Below are 24,776 nucleotides of genomic sequence, written 5' to 3'. Positions count from 1 at the left end.
TTTCTGTTTTGTTTATCATATTTCTTCTTTTTTTTACTTTAGTTTTTGTAGTAATTGGGTTGTATTTTTAATACTTTTATACTTTTTAAACTTATAAGTTAAATATATTTTTAAAATCTATAGATTCTGCTTATCTAAACATCCATTAACAGATTGCCTGTTATCTGTAACCCCTCTTATTTATCTAATTAATTAATTGTTTGATGTAATTACTATTATTAATATATGTTGCTTATTTCTAAAAGATTATTGAAAAATATTGTTCTTCCCCGATTGACTGAATAATATAACATCATTATTATTGTTTTTAGTTACATTACTGTTCTTTTCTTCTTCCTGCAGCTAAGTGCAGAAGAAGTTAATCAATTGATGAGATTACTTAGATGTCCAGAATGCAATGCAGATATTACATTTGAGAGAGATCCTGAACAAATTGCTGAAATGTTTGAGGAGGCCAGGTTACGTCTCTTAACTGCACAGATCGTTAGTATTTTTATTTTCCTTAATGTTTTTTGTTTTAAATGTAATATTTAATGTATGTAGTCTGAGAGCAAAAGTATTTAGCAGGACTAGTAAGAGCTTTGGGGTCCCCTTGTTCTTACACCCCCAATAGTTCCTTGGTGGTTTCAACCACTTCATTTTGCTATTAAATACATTATTTATCCACCCAGGGTCATGTATTCTGTCCATAGTCACATATTTGAGATGGGCGGCTATATAAATTGAATATAGTAATAAAAGGTACCACCTACTCATACACTTGTGAATTGCATTCACTACTAAATTTGAGATGTCGCTACCTACATCCCACATGTGAACTGCCTAAAGGGTCCTTCTAAAAAAAATAGAGCAAGCTGAACTGACATTCAGTGGTGAAAGGGAGAAATATCAGTTAATGACCAGTGGTCTAGTAAACAAAATTGTTTATATTCTCTGACCTTATCTTAAAAATAGTATAGTTGGCATGCTGACCTACTAGAAAGGGATAAATTATACAGTCATTCAAATGGGTTTGTCAAAAACATTTCAGTGTCATCCTGTAATTTACACTGTTTTTAATTTTTCCTTTTTCTTGCCTTTGCAGTATAGTAGGCCAAGGGTTGCATTACAGTAGGCCTAAGGATAAATAAGACCTGGTTCTCCTTTTGCTCAGGGCTGCAACAAATTGCCAATGGTTTGTTGGGAACCAGGGTATTGTTTGCATGCCTAATAAAATTTTGTTGTAGGTTCAAAATGATTTGGTTGCTTTAAGGTTAGGAAAGTTTGGGCAACAATATCACTTTCCTCAGGAAGTTTATAAAACTCATACCATGTAATAAACTAAACAATTCATCCTCATATACTGTACATGGGAAATAGCTGAAATAATCAAATGCTGATTGGGCTGGGAGAGTCATAATGAATGAGGGTACTGAAATAGAAAGACATTTAATGCCTTCATTGGCTAACATTCCCAAGGTGGCATCTAGAATAGAATAGAGCAGGAAGGGACCTTGGAGGTCTTCTAGTCTAACCCCATGCTCAAGCAGGAGATCCTATACCATTTCAGACAAGTGGCTGTCCAGTCTCTTCTTAAAAAACTCCAGTGATGAAGCACCCACAGTTTCTGAAGGCAAGTTGTTCCACTGGTTAATTGTCCTCACTGTTAGGAAGTTTCTCCTTAATTCCAGGTTGCTTCTCTCTTTGGTCAGTTTCCAACTGTTGTTTTTTGCCTTGCCTTCTGGAGCTTTGGAAAATAATTTGATCCCCTCTTCTTTGTGGCAGCCACTCAAATACTGGAATACTGCTATCTTATCACCTCTAGTCCTTCTTTTCTCCAGACTAGCCAAACTCAAATCCTGCAACTTTTCTTCATTTGTTTTAGTCTCCAGGCCTTTAATCATTTTAGTTGGTCTTCTCTGCACTTTTTCCAAAATCTGATTATTTTGGCCATCTGTTATGAACATTTTAATTATTATCCACTTCTTAATTCAAAGGTTCTTAATCTTTGTACTATGGATCCCATTGCAATTCTAAGAAACTCCTGTTCCTGAGAAAAAAACAGTAAAGAGGAAAACTAAAGATAGTGAATTCTAGATTACTAGATTCATGGGATTAATGGCTTGTACAGATATTTAGGCATAAAAAGTATTTGCAAACTGGGTTGACTATTATCAGTTACAAATGTGTGACTTCCATTTAAACAGTAGAATGACTGCAATCCCACCTGTTTTCTCTCTCAGAATTAGAATGGTTGAAGTCCAAAGATGAGTATCAGTTAATAATGGTTGGCAGACTGAATTGAAGATTGAAACTTTAAGCAGTCACATATCAAAATAATGTGATATCAGAGATTAAGAACCACATAGAACTGCTGCTTCATATCAGATGTGATAGTGCTTCTCAATGGAGTCCATAAGCAGATTTAGTTCAACTAACAGGGTCCTATGACTAGATGCAGGGAAGCAATAGAATGAATATATTTTACATATATATAATTGCTTTATGGGTTAAGTAGTCAACAGTTCTGGAATTCTATTTATTCAGACTTTTTTTTTAAATATAGGCTAGTTATCAGAAGCAATATAACAGTGGAATGCTGAACCAAGATGCTGCCCAAATATTAATAGGTGCGGCAGAAAGCTATGTTGATATTAAAGGAAAGTAAGTGCTCAATAATTAATAAAAATAATGCACATGCAGCTATTGTAATGCAATATTCCAAATGAGAAGAGTAGATACTGTAATTTAATATGTTGAAGCTATTGTTGTAATTACTTCGATTAATGTGTATAAAATGTTACACTTTTATTTTATTTATTTATTTTTTAATAAAATTTATATGGCCACCTAACTTACTCTCATTGACTCCAAGTGGCTTGCAAAGATAAAAACCCAATATAAAAAGCATAACACCCCACTCTCCTGGCAGATGTACATTTTTTTTAAAAAAAGCAATATACTTGTAACAAAAATATATAGCCAGCTGTATAAAATATCATAAAAGTAAAATGATGCAAAAGTTACGACTGTCACTAGTTACGACTGGGCTTGGCAGGCTCCTACATGTCTAAGAGTTCCTGAATGAAAACCATTCATATACTAAACAGACCTGCTTCCAAGCCCAAAGGTTTTGATGAATTCTCAACATATAAAATTAACATACAAAAAATATTATAACAAAGCACTTAATTCAAGAAGAAGAAAACTTTGTGCAGCAAGATTTGAGTTGCCACCCAACAAATATTTGGGTTTCTGTTTGACAGGTAGCAGCAAATTCAATTTGCAATTTCAAAAGTATTAAACCAGATAATGCAGAGAAGTTTAAAAAACATATTGAAAGTGGTACTATTTAAAACTGCTAAGTTTTATTAAATTATGATAGCTAACTTGAATATATTATCTACATTGCCAACAATATCAGATTGGGAAACCAAAATTGGGGAATATGCAACAATAGTAGAATTAGCAGTATATATTCATGACAGAAAATTTCAGTAAGAATGGTTTCCTGATATACAGATATTCACATAATAAGGTAAACTCAGAAACCTAACAGTACAGTTTTCAAGGTGAAAATAATTGACTCAAAGACAGTAACTAGAAAAAGTGTTGGAAAAATGATTATGTTACATCAGTCAGGTACAATAGGGAATTTAAAATTATGTGATTTTCCCAATAAATATTTTTACTAATTATTCTTTACCTTTTTCCTTGTTTTTTATATTTTCCCTTTTTCCTTTTTTTCCTTTACATTTTTATGTGCAACTACAATGGTGTTACAACTTTGTGAACTCTTTTGCATTTTTAGTACTTTTGCATGAAAATGACCTGAAATGTGATCTAAACAACTACATGTCAAAATAATTGTACTTGTTCATTTATTTCTTGTGAAAAATGATCCAAAGCAACATACAGGAAGTCCTCAGCTTACTGTCACAATTGGAACCAGAACCTTTGTTGCTAAGTGATGCAGTCATTCAATTTTACAACCATTTTTGCCACTATTGTTAAGCTAATCACTATAGTTGTTAAGCAAATCTGGATTCACCCATTGACTTTTCTTGGAAGCCCTCTGGGAAGGTTACAAATGACAATCACATGACCCTAGGATCCTGTAACCATCATAAATGCATATTGGTTGCCAAATACTTGAATTTTGATCATATGACTGCAATGATGTTACAATAGCTGTATGAAGACCATGTGTCACTTTTTTCAACAATGCTGTAATTTTGAATGGTTGTTAAACAAATAGCCATAATTTGAGGATTACCTGTATTTGTGGCAAAAGTATTGAGAATTATCTTGTATTCCCTATATTGTTTTAAAGTATATGCTTTTAATTATTCCAGGTTTATGAATATTCATGAAGTAAAAACCTATTGGGAAAGCAAAGGCATATTGGTCACAGTTAAGAACTGGCTAACTGAATGGGTTCACGCTGTGAAAGAGGAAAATTTTAAGCCATCAAAGTTAGTATACATTAATAGATATTAAAATATGTATGATGGAAAATATTAACATTTTTATATAATGGAGGTGATGTATGCACTGTTATATTCTAACGTTAATAATTGGGATACTAAATAACTACTAATCAAGAATTACTGGGCCCACGTATCCACATTTATTGGAAATTAGTTTTCATTCCAATTCAGCAAGATCTAGTCCTGAAATAGCATTCAGTGTTGTTGAATGCAGAAAAAACTGTAACAAATTACATTCCAAATTGGAAACTTGATATCAGAATGGCTAGTAGAGACTAGTATTCAGTTTCTAAGGTTGATTTATGAGAAAGAATGTTGAAAATTCTCAAAATTAAGTTGCTCAGAAAATTGTGAAGATCATAATTGACTTTCATGATCAATTGTCAGTTCTAAGACTGTTTATAAATTATCATTTGCATGGATCCATTGAGATATATAGTTTACTTGCAAGCTGGAGAAAAAAATGATTTAGTCTCAAGGGAATCTGGCTGCTGAATATCTTTTTTTTAATATAAAGACAACCAGAGATATATAAAGAGAAAGAAAGAAAAAGCACAGGGAAAAGTACAGTTAATGAAAGAAAAAGAATAATTAAAGAAGCAATTTCCAACCTTCTTTACAGCAGTTATGAACTCATTATTCTTCCTCTTTAATATTACAAAAATCCCTTCAGCCTCTTATTCAGTGCTTTTGCAATCATCAAATCCAGAAATCACCATTTTCACTTTTTCCCCTATTTTCAGCAAAATGTTTTCATAAAAGTTTTCCAGTCTTTTATTAAAAATACTTACATCGTAAGTGGAGGACTACCTGTAATATGAAAAAAGTTTTCTTAATAACTCTACTTTGCACATCTAGTGAGTTTCTTAGAAATACTATACTTGGTTTCTCTTCAGATCATATAAATCTTTCATCTTAGAAATACCTAGAAGCATCTATTTTTGAGAAAGATCTGTGTCTTTCAGAAAAGTTCATATATTCCTTGGAATCGCCATCTTAAACGGCATCTGTGTATATTTATAATCCCACAACATCCTTCAAAAATATTTTGGGCAATTTACTTTTTGTTGATTTAATTCCTTTTTCAGAAGTTCTATCTTTTTGTAGGCAAAGTATTCCATTATCAGTTTTCCATAAGTTACTTTTTAAAAATATGGTTTTATTGTTATTTGGCCTATTTAATCCTAATACCAGAACATTAATTTCATTCCAATTAATTTCAATAACTACAAATCTGCCATGTTCATCATCCATTATCAATTTGGGTTGGATTTATATGCAAAGCAACTCTATTTTTCTTGGCTGTGGCATAAATTCTTATCCCAAATTTTTATAAATCTTTTTTTATCTTTTTCTTATATGTGTTTCTTATAAGCAAATTACATCTTGTTTTATTTTTTTCAAGTAACGAAATACTTGCCTTATTTTTTGAGGGACATTTGTCCCATCTATAATCTATTTTAGGCATTTAAAATCCGTATTTATTTTATAAACTTAGAAAAGTTTATGAAGTAGCATCCAACTTTATGGTCTCTTTTTCATCTTTCTATATTTGTTGCATGATCCAATTGCATTTTTTTCATCTCTTCTTTGAATCTTTCATAAAAATCTCTTGCTCTTTGGACTAAGTCAAGTCAAAATTAATTATCCTTAATTTTGTATGGAAATGTTGTAGAACTGGTCTCTTGTCTTCTTTCTGACAAAATGTACATTTTGGTACTTTTCTTAATTTTGTATATCTTGTATTAATTCTATACACTTTGTCCACTTCTGCATTCAGATTTTCTTCATTCCACTCCAAAAATGTTATTAGAAATTCTACCGTCTCTAATGTCATCAGCAGGTTCCTCTGGAACTGTCTACCTAAAACAATTTTCTTTCTTAATTCTAATAATTGTCTAAATCCTTTTCCATATTTCAATTTATTACAGGCAGTCCTAAACTTATGACCACATTTGAGACCAGAACCTCTGTCACTAAGCAATACAGTAGTTAATTAGGTCTTGCCTGATTTTATGACCTTTTTTGCTGTGGTGGTTAAACGAACCATGCACTTATTAAAACAAATCCAGTTTTCCCCCTGAACTCAGTGGCAGAAGCCCCTTGGAAAGATCGTAAATGTCAATCAAGTGACCCCCTCCATGGGTGCTGCAACCACTGTAAATACATGCTGGTTGCTAAGTGTCTTAGTTTTGCTCATGTAACAACTGGGACACTCTGATGGTCATAGGTGCAAGCACCTATTGTAGGTCACTTTTTTCAGCACTGTTGTATTTTTGGTCATTAAATGAATGGCCATAAGTTAATGAATACCTCTGTCTCTTTTTCAAATGTTTCTATTTTTGCTTTGCTTTGTTTAATGTCTCAATTTATCTGTATTACAGAATCTTCCATTTTTTATTGATCTTTTCTGCCACATTTTTCCATATTCTATAATTCCAAATCTCTCCTCCATTCTCTCTTTGAGGGTAGCATGGTCTCTTTTGACTGATGCAGACACTGATGCAGTTACTGATATTATAACATTGTTTTCTAATTCTTCAAACATCCTTTATAGAGACCCTGGCATAATTCCTTTATCTGTTATTTGTTATCTATCTGTAAATGTTCATCTCTTCCCTTCTGTCCGTAACAATCTGTGTAACCCTTAGTTTCTTTTGGCACTCCTGTAGACATATGATTTCATAACTTCTTTCCCTTTTTCTACTTACCGTATTTTCCGGTGTATAAGACGACTGGGCGTATAAGACGACCCCCTACATTTCCTGTTAAATTATAGGGTTTGGGCTATACTCGCCGTATAAGACTACCCCTCTTCCAACGCACAGATTTGATTTTAATATGGTAATTTTAATTCAAATGCTTATGACATGCAGGTGCTTAGTAGGAAAACTGTCACTTATAAACATAAGGCTGTTTGTCATCAAACATGTAAACATAAAACAGTGCAAGTGAATTAAACTATAATAATAATAATAAATAATAAATAATAAGAAGAATAAAAAGAAGAAGAAGAAGAAGAAGAAGAAGAAGAAGAAGAAGAAGAAGAAGAAGAAGAAGAAGAAGAAGAAGAAGAAGAAGTAGTTGGAGGGGACCTTGGAGGTCATCTAGTCCAACCCCCTGCTAAGGCAGGAAACCCTATACCATTTCAGACAAATGGCTGGCCAGTCTCTTCTTAAAAACTTCCAGTGTTGGAGCATTCACCACTTCTGGAGGCAGGTTGTTCCACTGGTTAATTGTTCTAACTGTCAGGAAGTTTCTCCTTAGTTCTAGGTTGCTTCTCTCCTTGACTAGTTTCCATCCATTGCTTCTTGTCCTGCTTTCAGGTGCTTTGGAGAATAGCTTGGCTCCCTCTTCTTTGTGGCAGCCCCTGAGATATTGGATCCCTGCTATCATGTCACCCCCTCACCCTTCTCTTCGTTAAACTACACATACCCAATTCCAGCAACCGTTCCCTATTTTCCTAATTCACTTTTTCACTTTTCCTAATTCACTCTAAAGCTTTCCCTGCGCAGAGCCTTAAGTAAAACCAGCTGCCTGCAATTAGTGCAGGTTCGCATCCCACCAGGCTCAAGGTTGACTCAGCTTTCCATCCTTCCAAGGTAGGTAAAATGAGGACCCAGATTGTTGGGGGCAATAAGCTGACTTTGTAATAATGCTGCTTGGGGTGTGTGTGTGAAAGCCCTAATAAACAGGCATATACACAGAATGAAGGCTATTGCTAAGCACATTGATTTGTGCTTTAAATTGTAAGCCACCCTGAGTCTTCGGAGAAGGGCAGGATATAAATGGGATTTTTTAAAAAAAAGACCAAATGGGAGATCCGCTCCAGGTTTTCCAGCCAGCCCGCCCAGTTCCTGAGTCAAATGTGTCCTTAGAGCTAAGCCGGTGCTCTGGCTGCTGCCTTCCCCACCTGCCTTTCAAGTTGGGATATACTACAGCTGCTCTTCAACTTTAGAAGAAAAGACGCCCAGACCCCAGCCTGTAAAACATCACAGACTGCAGCTTCTCCAATTGGTCCCGCTTTCCCTGCGCAGACTAAATGGCAGATCCGCTCCAGGTTTTCCAGCCAGCCCTGTCCCTAAATTTTCAGCACCCGGCATATAAGACGACCCCTGACTTTTGAGAAGATTTTCATGGGTTAAAAAGTAGTCTTATACGCCGGAATCTACGGTATTTCTTTGTTTAGCAAAGTCAGCCAATCATTCTCCTTAGCACATTTAAACAATCCTGTTTCTAATGGACATATAGTCATGGCCGAAATTGTTGGCACCCCAGAATTTTTTCCAGAAAATCAAGTATTTCTCACAGAAAAGTATTGCAGGAACACATGTTTTGCTATACACAGGTTTATTCCCTTTGTGTGTATTGGAACACAACAAAAAAGGGAGGAAAAAAAGCAAATTGGACATAATGTCAAACAAAACTCCAAAAATGGGCCGGACAAAATTATTGGCACCCTTTCAAAATTGTGGGTAAACAAGATTGTTTCAAGCACGTGATGCTTACCTGGGGCAAGTAAAAGGTGAGGGCAATATAAAAATCACACCTGAAAGCAGATAAAAAGGAGAGAAGTTCACTTAGTCTTTGCATTGTGTGTCTGTGTATGCCACGCTAAGCATGGACAGCAGAAAGAGGAGAAGAGAACTGTCTGAGGACTTGAGAACCAAAATTGTGGACAAATATCAACAATCTCAAGGTTACAAGTCCATCTCCAGAGATCTAGATCTGCCTTTGTCCACAGTGCGCAACATTATCAAGAAGTTTGCAACCCATGGCACTGTAGCGAATCTCCCTGGTCGTGGACAGAAGAGAAAAATTGATGAAAGGTTGCAACGCAGGATAGTCCGGATGGTGGATAAGCAGCCCCAAACAAGTTCCAAAGAAATGCAAGCTGTCCTGCAGGCTTAGGGAGCATCAGTGTCAGCACAAACTATCCGTTGACATTTAAATGAAATGAAACGCTATGGCAGGAGACCCAGGAGGACCCCACTGCTGACACAGAGACATAAAAAAGCAAGATTACAGTTTGCCAAAATGTACTTGAGTAAGCCAAAATCCTTCTCGGAAAACGTCTTGTGGACAGATGAGACCAAGCTAGAGCTTTTTGGTAAAGCACATCATTCTACTGTTTACCGAAAATGAAATGAGGCCTACAAAGAAAAGAACACAGTACCTACAGTGAAATATGGTGGAGGTTCAATGATGTTTTGGAGTTGTTTTGCTGCCTCTGGCACTGGGTGCCTTGAATGTGTGCAAGGCATCATGAAATCTGAGGATTACCAAAGGATTTTGGGTCGCACTGTAGAGCCCAGTGTCAGAAAGCTGGGTTTGCGTCTGAGATCTTGGGTCTTCCAGCAGGACAATGACCCCAAACATACGTCAAAAAGCACCCAGAAATGGATGGCAAGAAAGCGCTGGAGAGTTCTGAAGTGGCCAGCAATGAGTCCAGATCTAAATCCCATTGAACACCTGTGGAGAGATCTTAAAATTGCTGTTGGGAAAAGGTGCCCTTCCAATAAGAGAGACCTGGAGCAGTTTGCAAAGGAAGAGTGGTCCAAAATTCCGGGTGAGAGGTGTAAGAAGCTTATTGATGGTTATAGGAAGTGACTGATTTCAGTTATTTTTTCCAAAGGGTGTGCAACCAAATATTAAGTTAAGGGTGCCAATAATTTTGTCCAGTCCATTTTTGGAGTTTTGTTTGACATTATGTCCAATTTGCTTTTTCCCCTCCCTTTTTTGTTGTGTTCCAATACACACAAAGGGAATAAACCTGTGTATAGCAAAACATGTGTTCCTGCAATACTTTTCTGTGAGAAATACTTGATTTTCTGGAAAAATTTCTGGGGTGCCAACAATTTCGGCCATGACTGTATGTGTTATTTATCCAATTAATTAAAAAATATTTAAATAAGGCAAAATTCCAAATTTGATATTTCTTTAATCCATTTTTAACTTTTGCATTCAAAATGTCTTGCAAGCTTTTTGCTTTCAATTCTTTTTAATTCTTTATAGTTGTATCCTTAATTTTTACATTAATGTTTTCCAATGGTACATTCATTTGGGTGGCTTTGGGTGCTCTGATGGTTTGAAGGTCTCTTCAAAATTTACATTTGCTATATCCAAAAGTGCTTTAGAAAATGGATCCAGCAACCCCAGTATCCTTTAAACATGCTTTCCTTGAGGCTGTGAGCATGCTGTCTTCTTCTGCATCTCCTGGTGCTCTTTACTCATAATTCTCTTTGGATCCTGTGGGTTTCCTCATGAAGATCTCTCCAGAGCTAAGATGAGCAACCTTGCAGCTTTATCCTAGTGACTAGTCTATAGAAGCTCCATTAGTTTGGGCACACCACCCAGCTTCCAGTCTTTGCTCTTGTGTCATCTTTGCTCCCAGTACACAGAGCTGTGTTAGTCTGCAATGTTTCCACCTGAAAATCCACTGGCTGCTGAATATTTTATTATAACCCTCCTGGAATTAGTCTATGTATTTCAGTGAGGTGTGGTGGATGAGATTGATGCAAGATTGTTTTCTCCTTATCTGGATTATTTGCTTCAAAACTAGGAGTCATGCCCACATTGATTATTTACTTACTGCTCTTAGTATAGGGACTAAAATCCCTTCCAAAATATATGTTACAATTTCTTCTCCAGACCGAGGAGGCAGTAGTGACAGCAATGCATAGAAGAAAGGTATTGGACTAAAGTTTGGATAATGAGAATCCAAAAATGCTTTGAAATTTCTTGGTGAGGTAAAAGGAGTTTAAAAGAGTTATACTATTCCTCATTTTTAAAAAAACACCTCAGACATAATTGTTTTAGCATAGGAAACAGCATAATTCTCTTCTTTTTTGTTTTGGTAATTTGAGTTCATATATCTATTTGTCATCTTTAACTGTTCATAAAATCACAGAGTTGGATTCTTGTTGAATTATTCTTTGAGAGCAAAGTTCTTGGGCAGTACTGATCACTTTCCATATATGGTATTAAGAAATGAAAAGTAATAGATGTTTAAATCACTGTTATTAATTCCATGTCAAACTTTTTTTCCCTTTACAGAAACAAGCTTATGAGAACATGCTACCAATTAGTGATAAAGGAGGAATTTGAATATATATGTTGTGTGGTAACCCTTTTGAACTGTTTCCCAATTGCTCTTTACTTTATACTTTCTACCAGTACACCATATTTTCCACAGCTAAAATTGTGCAACTACTATTTTCTGATTTTGTACATACTGGAAGCTATACTGAAGGTACAAACTACATAAATTAATGATATATTTCTTTTTAATAATGTAAATAAACATGCCTACTATATACTCAATAACTAGAATATGCATTTTGATTATTTGGAATAGAAAAGCAGGTTAGAAATGTTATAAATACATGTTATTCAAAAGTATGAATTGAAGTCCAAAATATTTTTATAAATATAAAATATAGTTCTATCACTTCTTCAGTGTTTTTGTAGTAATTGATTTTCTAAACATAATATTTTGCCTTTTGGTGAACTTTAATTCAAGCATCGTGTGTGTTCTTACCAAGGAGATAATAGCCATATGTTACAGTATGTTTTCTGTATGTTTCAAGCACAAGGAAAATAAAATGGTAAGCTGGAAATATGCAGAACCATTAATCAGGCAAGAGGGATTGAAAGGCCAGACCAGGAAATCACCTACAATGGAAGACTATTTTTATTGAGATATATAATAATAGAATCTTCTACTTTATGATTTGAGGTTCACATATCACCAGTCCATCGCCAATACTCACATAATTCAATAATTTACTATTGTGACCACAGGTGATAGCAACATGACATATCAGCAAAGAAGAATAAAATTAGTTAACAATAAAATTGTAAACAACAATAAAGAAAACATACAAGAGAATTAAGAATCAACCAATACTACAATTGGGGGCTTAAAATTTCATTTCTAAATTTAAAAGAAGTATGGCAAAGGTAGTTGACCTGATTGTTAATAATTGGAATTGTCCCTTGTGAGAAGGTAGTTTTGTTGTTCAGTATCCTACACCATAAATTTGTTTGTCATCAGTATTGTTATTTTTATTTTATCTTAGATAGGGCAGTAGAGGACATAATTATTAATGTCCTCCACTTGATTGGCACTACGGGGCACAGTTGCTCTCCATTGGACATGTATAAAACTTCCCTTAAAGATAAGTGGAACCAATGGTCTGAAGTAAATAGATGTACCAGTAGACCTTGGCTTACGTTCACTTGTCTGGTGTTTGTTCAAATTACAGCATTACTGAAAAAATGGACATATGATTGGTCTGTGAAATTCTGGCCCCATGTGGTCATGCGATCAGAGTGTCCGAATGATTTGAATTGTCATGATTGTGATGTTATGATCTCTACTTGTGACCTTCCCTGCCAGCTTCCCACAAGCAAACTTAATAAAGAAGCTGGTAGGGAAGGTTGTAAGTGGTTCTGCTTTTTCCCCCCCATGTGCAGCTGTCACTGACCCACGCAGGTTTTCCTTAGCTACCTGTAACTCAAGTGCGGCATAAGCCAACCCTGCCCAGTTCCTCCCCTAGCTTCCCATGCCTGCATGTGTCCTGAACTGGCCATCTTAGGCCTTCCCTGCCTCTTCCTCCATGGCATCTGCGCACTCTTTCCCTTGGATTTCTGCCTTTTCCCACAATGATCTTGAGTTTACAACAGCTATTTCATTCATAGTGAAACATTGATTTGCTTAATTACCATACTGATTCATTTATGGTTTGCTTAACTACCATAGTGATTCACTTAATGACTACTGCAAAAGAAATATAAAATTGGGTCAGTCACATGAGTGACCCAATTTATGACTATCCAAAGTTATGGCTGTGATGGGCAGGTTCCATCATAATTGTAACTCAAAGACTATGTACAATTAACAGTTCAACAATGAGGTTTGTGGAATTTTTTGTTTCTTAACAGTACAATGTAAATTCTAACAGAGACTGAGGATAGGCCCACTTTCATTGTAAGATAGGTGACCTGAGTACCATAAGGAAGGCCCAGCATTATGGCAGGGGTGTCAAACTCACAACGTCATGTGACATGTCATGATATATCATGCCTTTTTTTCCATTGCCAGCAATGGGGTGGATGCGGTTTCGGCATGATGCATCTGGCCTATGGGCCAGCAGTTTGACACCCATACATTATGGGGTCACACAAGGGTATTGGTCAGTTCATGTCTAATTTCTAATCACAAATTAGGGTGCTTGGTTTTTAAGTTGAAAAGCTAGAAAAAAGACCTTTATCTCCTAGAAAATAGCCTCCTAAAATAGAGATTCAGTTTCTGTCAACCAGTTTCATGGAAAAGGCTATTAGGATATTGCTCCCTTTACTTCCTAGGCCAAATTTCCTAGGAAAGAGGCAGATTGCTGTATTTATTTACTTTGCCCAGAGAAGGCATAGTTACAGAGAACAATTTTGTCATGTAGAATATTCAGAGCCTACTGATAATTGACCAGGAATATAGACTGGAGGATAATATATTCTGGCTACAATGGGAATGTTTTGGCATGTTTTAAAGAGGCACTGGTATGCCCCCTCCTCAAAAAGCCATGGTTGGATCTACCATTTTGGGCAATTTTTGTCTAGTCTCTCATGTTCCCTTTTTAGGGAAAGTGGTTGAGAAGCTGGTAGTTTTGCTATTTCAGAGGATCCTGGATGGATTATCTATATGCTTTTCCCATAGGCCTAGCTATGGGACAGAAACAGCATTGGTCACAATTTATGGATGGTCTCTGACAGGAGAAGAAGATAGTGTTCATTTTGATCTTTCAGTGGCTTTCAACACCATCAACTATGGTATCCTTTGGGGCCAACTTAGGGAGTTGGGGTGGGTGGTACAATTTTGTATTGGTTCACCTCATTCCTCCAAGGCCAATTCCAATCAATGTTGATAGGGACAGAAATTTGTAAATGATGTTTATTTTCTGAATCAATTTTACTGTGATTTTAGACATTGTTTTGAGACATAAGGGGTCATGATGGCCCAGCTGTTAAGTATTTTCAGCATTTAGAACAAGGCTGTGTTCATGCTGACCCTTAGACTTCCTGACCCCATCCTTGCAGATTCAGGTTATTTTCTTATATTCTTCTTTTGTTAATTTGATTGATTTTCCTCCTGCGACGTTTTATTCTGTGACTGGAAAGGAAATGGTATTTTTTTAATGAGGAATAGAATTCTGGTTAAATTTTTACCTGGAACAAAAGCTGCCTTTGGAACTATTAAATATTAGCTTATCTCATCATTAATCCTGTGTTTACAGCAATATGAGATGTCAATCCACAGTCATCACTGTGTACCATCCTCCCTGTTGAGCAAAGTCCTTGCCTGAGCTAAATTCCATAGATGAAATGGCAATAGAATTCACAATTCTCAAGTTGCTTTGGGGATTTCAATCTGCTACCCAGTGACACTGAGCCAGGACAGGTTCATGGCCTCCATGGCAACCATGGACCTGCCCCCAATCATTGATGGCCTTATGCTTACTGGAAGCCACACACTAGATCTGATTTTCTTTTAGGGGAACTGAGGTATGATCTGGAGGACATTAATATTATTTTGTTGCTATGGACAGATCACTCTTTGGTTGCCTGTTGCCTCACTGATGCCACTCCTCCCTGTAGGAATACAGGACTTGTTTGATTGGTCCCCACAGGTTATTGATGGATCCAGGCTTGGGTTTTTCCTGAGGATCTGGTGGGAGATTCAGATGAGGCCTTGTCACTGCCTGGAATAAGTGGGTGGTTGGGTCCCTGGATTATATTGTGGCCTCTTCCTGTGTGCTAATCCCAGAGTGTATTTGCATTTGAGCAGCTCTGGGAAATGTAGTGCTTGAAAAGATGGCTGGAACATGGGTAAAAGCGCATATTAGGGATGGCAAAACATAAATATTTCTCTGCCTTTATTGCATCTTCTAATAGCTATCCAGCAGCTTTGTTTCGAATGTTCTGGTTCCTATCGGGAGTAGGGCAAGCTCCTCAGAATATCTGTTGGGACTCTGTGAGGATTATTTAGGCTATCTGGAAGAACAAACTGCTCAGATTCACTCAGCAGTTTACTTGGGCTGGACAGCTCAGGCTGAGATGTCTGGGGCACATCTGGTGTGACCTGGGATGAGTTTGAGGGACTGCCTATCTCCCATAGTATTTGCCAGGCCAATCTAATCTGGTAGTCCAGGTTGTTTCAATTAATACAATCTATTTTGACTCCAGAAGTGCACCTTATGTGTTGCATTGCTTGCACACTGGAACAAAATTTCTCCAGTTTCGTCCCACCTTGTTTCAAAGGGACCTGAAGACCTGGCCTTTGACGGGGATGATTAGAGCCTCCTTTTAACTTATATTGCTTTCTTTTGTTTCCACTCAATTTGTTATTCTGTCATATCTATCCTTTTTTCTTGTCATGTTTTCCATGGTATACATCGTTTGTAAGCTACCCAGAGCTGCTGGAAGTCAGGTAGCACATAAATTTAATAAATAATAATTTATTTGTGGGTTATATAGTGATGCAGGAACCCACTCTTAGAAATGGAAAACTGTAAATATTCTGACATTTAGCTTCCTACTGTTCTAGCATTTATGTGATATTTTTTTGTATAGTAACTTCAACTACAAATATATACGGTAATTTAAAATGAGTCTCATGATATTTACATTTAATGCTGCCTGTCTATTTAGTATCATTGTATTGTTTTTAACAGATTTCTGCAGTGGGGAAGAACTACTTCCGATATCATTGGAACCAGTTTGATGTAGTAATCATAATCATTGGAATTATAGATGTTATAATTATCAATGTCATTAGATCAATTAGCCCAACGTATGCTATAATTTATGTTATCAGGATATTACGGTTTCTTCGTGTTGTAAGAGTACTGCGTCTTTTAAAGGTAAACATGGTGATGTTATAGTTGAAAAATTGAGGTTTTCATTTGTTTCAGAATTTTTTTAAAAAATAAATATTACAAAGATTAAAAGATTAAATTCATTTAGTCCATTGACTGTAAGCATTAGATTGTTTGACTGTTCAATTAAATTAAATTAAATTCAGTTAATGTGGTGTCTCCTAATTTGGGAGCACAGACCAAGCACTTATGGAGTCCATAGGTTGGGAAGGCTCGATGTATTACCAGATTTTATTCACAGAATAGGAAGAGGCACTGAATATGCTTCTCAACAGTCTCTTTCTTTCCCTTTACTATAAATTTCATGAAAACAGTGCCCACAAAAAGTTAGTATCATCTGTTCATATCTCTTGAGTATTAGTGATAGTGTGAATCTAAAATGATATAAAGACAGTGTTTTCTCCTTTGCTTTATCATTTGGGTGTTAGCTTTTGAGAGGCATATTATATTAGAATATTGTCATCACTCATTTTGTGATGGCCAGCTATATTGGTTAGTGACATTTTATATTTTCCTACTAATGAATAATAGAAAAAAACAAAAAAGGATATTCCATGAGATGTATCTGCATCTCTTAGTAAGGAAAAAAAGTAGATTTAAATCAAGTATAATCATAATTTGAAAGCCAGCAGCACATTCATATAAATATATTACATTTTTACTTTAGGAATCTCCTTCAGAGAATATTTTCTACATCTGGAAATTTATTTTTCTTTTTGCTTTCTCTTGCATTTATGCTTTTCTTCTTACAGGCAGATAATATTGGAATTCTATTTTGCATGTATTATTTTTCTCTATATATAAATTTACTGACTAATAGGAGAATAGATTTAGAGGTAATTACAGGGATTCTGCATATTTTTCTCATTTTTTTGTCTAAAAGATTTAGTTTGCATTTCTCTACATATAAAGACTTGTTGGCTAGATTAGTATTTTTAGGTCTTTCATAATTCCCTTCTTGTCTCACTTCAATTCTATTTGTCATCTGAAATTGATCTATGTCTTTCAGTATTTACCTGACTATCTACCTGTCTATAGTAGAAGAAAGTGTACTGTATACATTTGCTATGAATAGACTTAATTAACTTTGACTTTCCTGTCTCCATGTTATTTCCTAAAGAAACGTATTATATATTTTTTACCCAAGTACCAGTGTCAAGAATGCTGTCTTACAAACGTTTTAATCCTTATTAGAATATCTTCCATGCCTTTGTTCTGCTGCATAAAGCTGCCTGCTCTCCAATACTTATTTATTTATTTTATTGCACTTAATGGTAGGTATTTCCAAAAAGTGAAAGAGAATAGTGGAAGAGAATTAACTACAAAGAGAAAATCATAGGCTGATTTTTTTTTCTAAATTGGAAAAAGGGCAAGATTTTTCTATAAGCTTTTCTTTTAATTAAATACATAGGATTACAAGGAATATCCTGGAATTATTTCTCTGATAGCATGATTCTTATCAGGTTGAGTAACACAAAGCAGAATGGATCCAGTTTATATTACATTAAATCATTTCCTTATATTTAAAACTATTTTAGGAATACCTACTTATATTTTTGGCAAACTTATTCTATACTGCAAATTTATCAGAGCCTCTCTTTCAACATTCCTTTCAAAATAAATTCTAATCTGCTCTTTCCATCTTCATGTAAATGTGCGCACATATTTTTCTTCATAGACATTCATCAGAACTCTTCAAGCCAACTTGCTCCATAACTTTATTCACCAATTGCCCTTCCTTATAATCACTCTGTAGCTTTCTCAAAACATTCTCAAGCTCCCAGACCTAAAAACAAGCAGGTGTTAAAAGGTAATACAAAATCAAAGATTGATCGTGGAAGTCATAAGAGACTCAACAGCATTCCTTATAAAGAAAAATTAAATGCAAGTGAAATGCAACTTCAGTTATTTCGTCAGCTTCACTCATGGTTATTCAAGGCATGTCAAAGTGCTAATTATGACTGTAAATGGCCAATATAATTTGATACCTAGAGTGTTCCAAGAAGAGACATTTACTGCACAGTTCCCTTTCCTCATTCATTAAATTTAACTGATGATATTCAGATAGCACCCATCTTTATTTGGGTGTTCTATGTTTTCTTGCTATTTTTTTCTCAACAGAGAAATATAGAAGTAGAAAGGCATAGAAATAAGGAAGGTGGGTTTGAAAAGCAAGCATGATTACTATGGGGAGTTAAAAAAATCTGAAGAAAGCAATAGGGAAGAACAAAGAAATAGCTTTGATGGAAAGGATAATACAGAGAAACCACAGAAAGGGTGTACAAAAAATACCAATTTTTAGTATGTTATCTATTTCAGGTAATGATACCCAAAATGATTTTCTTGTTGAATAAACAAATAAATAAACAGCTCACTTTTCGTTACGATATTGCCAAAGGATATGTTCAAGGTGAAGAAGATATAAAATGTTTAATTGGACAGATTGCTGGCCACGAGAAAGTTTATATTGTGAGTAAAATAGCCCTATATTTAAAGAGTAGTATTTGTCTTGACATTCTTCCTTTATGTTCTATAAACGATAAGAAGATATTTTGAAAATCGATTTAGTTCACAAAAATACTGTTATATAATGCATTGTTGTAACATAGTATATATGAATACATAAACCCAAAGTTAAAAAGACCAAGAATATGGAACTGAACCTTTAAAAATCGTTTGGTTTCATTTACAGTATGTTGTTGATAAACTCTACAGACTGATTCTGGTTTCCATCAGAGAGGTAATGTCTGGAGTTCCTGTTTAGGGGCAAGAAAATGCTTATCTTCCAATTGTATTCATTCTTAAGAAGGATAAGTATTCCCATTGTGGAAAAAACCGTAAGGACAAAAATACACGAATAGTTAGGAGAGTGAGATTATGCCTTAGAAATATTCTCTTTTCTTATGATTATGAATTTCCTTACTGTTTCCCCTGATAATCTTGACAAAAGTGTTTGTGTTGTATGTATGGGTATGTGTTGTTCTAGCGGAAATTGTGTGTGTGTGTTTTCTAGGAGAAATCTGTTTTAAAGTTAATTTGCATTCATATTATTAATCTTTGAGATGGAGCAAAGTAAGATGTAGATCATTATAGACAATTAATTTAAACACTATATTGCATTCTTTAACTTAAAAATAATTATAGTGACTAACAATGTAAAAGATACCATACATGAAAAACATCATGGGGAATAAAGAAAAAGAAATGGGGCCGGGGGGGGGGAACTGACCTAAGTCATTGTGCTTTGTTTCCTTTTGGGAAGAGTGCTACGATTGAAAATGGTCTTGCTCGGCTATTTATAAAATGATTAATATAAAATACATATTCCTTTTTAACAGGCAGTTAGCAAAATTTTGGAAACTAACAAACAAGAAGCCATGAAAGAGTTAGGTATGAATTTAAAGAGATTATCATTATTATGACTTAATATTGTTTTCATTGCTATTAATGAAACTTTAATTTCTATAGCGTTGATTCTTACAAAGCCAAAATAGCGCTTTCTATGCACACGAAATAACTACTCCAAGCAAGGACAATCAGAAAGACAGTAGTAAGCTCCATGGTTTCCTCTGCATTTACTTTGGCTTCAATAACTTTATTTTCTGCTTAGCCCCCTATGAAACTGCACATTAACTTCAGATAGTCCTCAGCTTACAAATACAGTTGAGCCCAAATATTCTGTTGTTAAGCAAGACAGTTGTTAAGTAAGTTTTGCCCCATTTTATGACTTTTCTTGCCAAAGTTATTCAGTGAATCACTGCAGTTGTTAAGTTAATAAAACAGTTGTTAAGTGAATCTGGCTTCCCCATTGACTTTGCTTGTCAGAAGGTCACAAAAGATGATCACATGGACAGTGGTGGGATTCAAATATGTGAACAACCAGTTCTCTGTGTGGATGCCACTTCCGGAAGTCTATTCTGGGCCTGGGCAACAAAAAAATAGCTACTGGTTCTGCCGAAGTGGTGCGAACTGGCTGAATCCCACCACTGCACATGGACCCAGGACACTGCAACTGTCATAAATATGAGCCAGTTGTCAAGAGTCCGAATTTTGATTACATGACCATGAAGATGCTGCAACAGTCGTGTGAAAAACGGTCTTAAGTCACATTTTTCAGTCCCATTGTAACTTTGAATGGTCACTAAATGAATGGTTGTAAGGTGAGGACTACCTGTATTGAAAACTTTGCTTATTTTGATTGCAGTACTTCAAGTTGTTTTCTGTGCAGTCACATAACTTAGCTTTCCTGTTCAGGGATTGTTTAGTTGTAACAGTGCTGAATGGGGGTAATTATAAACATTCCTTGAAATTCTGGCTGTTGCAGGACCCTGGGGTCATGTGAATTAAATTTGGGTGCTTGGGAACAAGTTCATACTTACAATGATTGCAGTGTCCCACAGTCACGTGACTGCCATTTGTGAGCTTTCCTGCTGACTTCCCAAAAGCAAAGCCAATGAGGAAGCCAGCAGGGAAGGTGGCAAGTCACTCCGTAATTGTCCTCCCCAGCTCCCTTTGTCTTGTGTCCTTCTTCCCTATGCATGCATGTACATGCAGCACCCCCTCCTCCAACTTGTCTGTGGCCTGCTCTGGGCCTATCAGGGCTCCTTCACCCCCCTGCAGAACCACATATTCCTTTTCTTGATTCTTTCTGCTTTAATGACCTCTGCGTCTTGGAATTACAACAGCAACCAGGGGACTACCTGGATTGCCATTATTAATGCGATGTTCAGTTGCATTTTCTTTAGTGGCACCTAAGAGAAAGAAAAAAGAAATGGAAAGAATATTTATCTGCATGACTAAAGCAGTCATCAATGTCTTAAATTCCACAGTCTTTATTTGCACACTGGATGAGTACATAAACCACAATTTATTTCAAGATGCATAAGTATCCATCTCAGAGAATTCTCTCAGCTGATACATTGTAGAAGAACCTGAAATACATTCAATTAAATATCCCTGATTAATATTTACAGTTAATTCTTACTAACACTCTATATAATTGAAATACTATTTTGGATGGAAAATACTTCTATTAAAGCCACAATAAGATTTTCTCTAATTATTTAATTATAACAATATTAAAAAGGGGGGATCTAAATAAGGAACAAAATATAATGAAATAGTGTAGTTTAAAAAAAGCCTTATTTTTTACACATTTGTGATTATTTTCTTGATAATGCACATAATTTTGTTTTTTTTTCTTTTGGTTTTTTTTCTGTTATTTAAAAAACAATAAAAAGTTTTATTAAAAAAATACCCAGGGGCTAAATTATGCTGATGTTTAGAATGGACAATCATTGCTCTTAAATCTCATCTTCTGCCAGTTTTCTGTTCTAAAAATTATTGCTTTTTATATGCAGAGACACTTTTTTTCCCTTCAACTGTGGGAAGGGATAGTGCATTCATGGAGAAGATTTATATAAAGAAGCACTTGAACCTTCCTGTATATATTTGCAAAGCAATTAAAAATAGATGTATTTTTATCTGTGGATACCACTTTGGGCAGCTGTAATATCTGGATACTTCATAAGTATTCTTGGATTTACTGTGCAGACATATCCCATGATAATGAAATGTTCAGCCCAAGAAAAAAGTGGATTTTTTTGTATTGTATGTTTTTTTATCTAAAAGAGAACATCCTTCCCTCCTAAGACTTTTGCTTCGTACAAGAGAAAATGAGAGTGATCTGAGTAATTACTTGACTACTTCTAATTAGCTATATTTCTCTTTTCAGACTGAAATCACTTTTATAAAAAAAATTAGTTGTTTATGTATCTATTTCTGAGGAGTACACAGAGAGTTCACTTTGCTTTTCTAGTCTAGTCTGAGAGAGCTGTAAATCTGATGTCAGTGGGGAAATGGTATCTCAGAAGTTATTAAATGGTTTCTTGGACACAGAAAACTTGCAGGAAACAAATGTCTTTTTACTCAATATCTTAGAAACAAATGGCCCCTGGGTTGCTTGTTGTTATAAAAGCAATTTTTACTGTTTATAATAAGAGGAAAAAAACAAGAGGAACAAAAACAAAAATGAAAATTGTCTCTTATTTAAAGTCTTATTAAAGTTAATAGGATTAGAAAAAACTGTTGATTTTTTTTTCTTTTCCTTTTAGTTGGTTTTTATTTTTTAATTCAGAGGACCTCCTGCAAAGAATTTCCAGTTTTGGAAAAAGAATACTTTATATTTTTGTTTTCTGTTCTTCAGTATAATTTTACAAGTTTTGCTATTTTAACATATTTGTAATCTTGTACATTATGTGAATGGAATTCTGCACTTATTCAGAACCTTGTTCAGAATATTCTAGAACTGAGATTTCTTATAGGCATGATTTCTCACATCCATTTGTGCATATCTCCATAGCTGCAGTTGCTGCTAGTCTTGGGGAGGGGGCATTTACTCCTAAGCAGTTTTCCTTCACATTGAATGGCATTTATTACTTCTTGTATGAAAAATATTTTTATTTACTTTAGGATTAATGCAGCGTGACTATCCAGATATTGTCATTGCTGTGAAAACCAGACAAGCAGTTCAGACGGTGCTAAATACAGCTTTTGAAACTCTTAAATTTATGATATCAGGAGGAATTGTGGATAAAAATGAAGGAAATGAATTACATAAGGTAATTCAAACAAAATTATACATGAAACATGATAGATTTCTGTTATAGAAAAAAATCAAATTATATTTACAAATTTTGGATGTTGGGATTTCCAGTTTTAAAAATAGAAAGCTGAAGGTAAAACTGAACAATATTTTCATTAACCTCATATGGCTAAATTTTCATTGAAAGAATTTTGAGAACATTATTGCACAGATTTCTGCCAAACTTGCAGGGAAATATAACTTGATTCTACTGTTATCTGGAATCTGAGTTCAGTGCTCAGGTAGAATTTTTTTGCTTTTGTGTGACCTGAAAATTCCTTGAAGATATTTCTTCATCTTTCTTTGATGTGGGCCTAATTATAGCCTGTAACCACCAAATTTGGTTATATGAAGAAGAAACTGAGAGTTAATTAAATTTCCCAGTTGTTCCAGCCCTGATGGATAGTAAATAGCTTATATAACAGATCTGAAAACACTTCAATTAGATACACTCTAAAAATCTTAAGCATTGCGTTGGGATCATTAAGATTTGTATGTACAATATGGTGAATTGATCTGAACAGGACTTTTTCCCTCTATTATATATTTCTTTTTTCCCCTATTTTATTTTCTATTAAATATTTAAAGTAACATAGTAAAAACAAATGTAAATTAAACTCAGAAACAGAAAAAGACAGAAAGAATAAAAGTGCCAAAAAAAGAAATAATAATAATGGAAAATAGAGAAAAGCAAAGAACTGGATTAAAAGAAAGAAATATGTAAAGAAGTGACTAACAGTCTTCATCAGAACATGTACAAACAAATCTGATAACTCGGATTTTAAAGTTACAAGCAAATTTCTTCCTTACCCATCCTTTCTGTATGCAAACTATAAATCGTTCACTTTTCAGTCCTCATGTCAGCAAAAAATCTGTACAGGATTGCCAAAGCTTTATAAGACATGTCCTATTTTAATCTTGACCAAACAAACCAATTTTATATTTCTTTCTTTTATTTCTAACAATCTTAATCTTTAATTCATTAGATGTTATCTTTTTCCTACCACAGCGGCTTCTTTGAGGCTTTAACAGATTTCTTTTGTGAATCCAATGGAAAATCACTGTCAGGTCATTGTCATGGTTTTCCCTTTTGATTTTCAGTGCTTTAACCAGTTTTCTTTTTTTGTATCCAAAAAAGGTGTTATCATGTTTGTTCTTTTGGCTCTTCTCTATGTTTTAATCCATAACGTTTCCTGTCCTTTGTATCTCTGTTTGAAATGCCTTGTCTGCTTTATAGTCCACATTTTTAATAGAATTTTTCTTGATTCTGCTATTTCTGTGTCAAACAAAATTTGTTTTATATTTGTCATTCCTTCATTAACATCTTTTAGACATTTATCCAACTGTAGAAGCAGACATCATTGCTGATATTATGGCTACTAATTTCTGGCCTTATTCTTTGAATATCTCATTTAATATTTCAAATGTTACAGTATTCTGTGATATTTTGTATATCCCAATTTTAAAGTCAGGGTTTTTTTTGCCTCGACTGAGTAGTGTCTACTTTAGATCATAAAGTTTCTGTTATAATTTCTGGTAGTCAGAATAATTTTGATTCTCATGAAAAGCTGTTTATTTTATATAGCTTTTTCCAAAATCTTATATTAAAAAATTCAATATTCCAAATTTTTTTGGACCCTTAATTTATTTATTTCCTTAGTTCCAAATCTTATTTAGCTTTTTCCCCATTTATTTCAAGTGTTTTAATTTCTTAAACTTATAGTTAATTTG

The 24,776-nt window shown here is 34.8% G+C and overlaps 1 protein-coding gene across 1 annotated transcript in view; it reads left to right on the top strand.

The window, feature by feature from the left end:
* Positions 1–24,776, top strand: part of LOC310638487 (solute carrier family 9 member C1-like) — a gene marked incomplete at both ends in the record, with an annotated part of 84,464 nt that overhangs the window by 39,538 nt on the left and 20,150 nt on the right. The window contains 8 exons of the mRNA XM_083359600.1: positions 343–483; positions 2,546–2,643; positions 4,335–4,454; positions 11,526–11,721; positions 16,199–16,387; positions 18,722–18,871; positions 19,741–19,792; positions 22,874–23,022. Of these exons, the coding sequence (XP_083215726.1) occupies positions 343–483; positions 2,546–2,643; positions 4,335–4,454; positions 11,526–11,721; positions 16,199–16,387; positions 18,722–18,871; positions 19,741–19,792; positions 22,874–23,022 (1,095 nt within the window). The remainder of the gene's footprint in view (positions 1–342; positions 484–2,545; positions 2,644–4,334; positions 4,455–11,525; positions 11,722–16,198; positions 16,388–18,721; positions 18,872–19,740; positions 19,793–22,873; positions 23,023–24,776) is intronic.

This window comes from Vipera ursinii (genome assembly GCF_947247035.1).
Source record: "Vipera ursinii genome assembly, chromosome: 1".
Taxonomy (NCBI): Eukaryota; Metazoa; Chordata; class Lepidosauria; order Squamata; family Viperidae; genus Vipera; species Vipera ursinii.
This window is presented reverse-complemented; position numbering and strand designations above follow the sequence as displayed.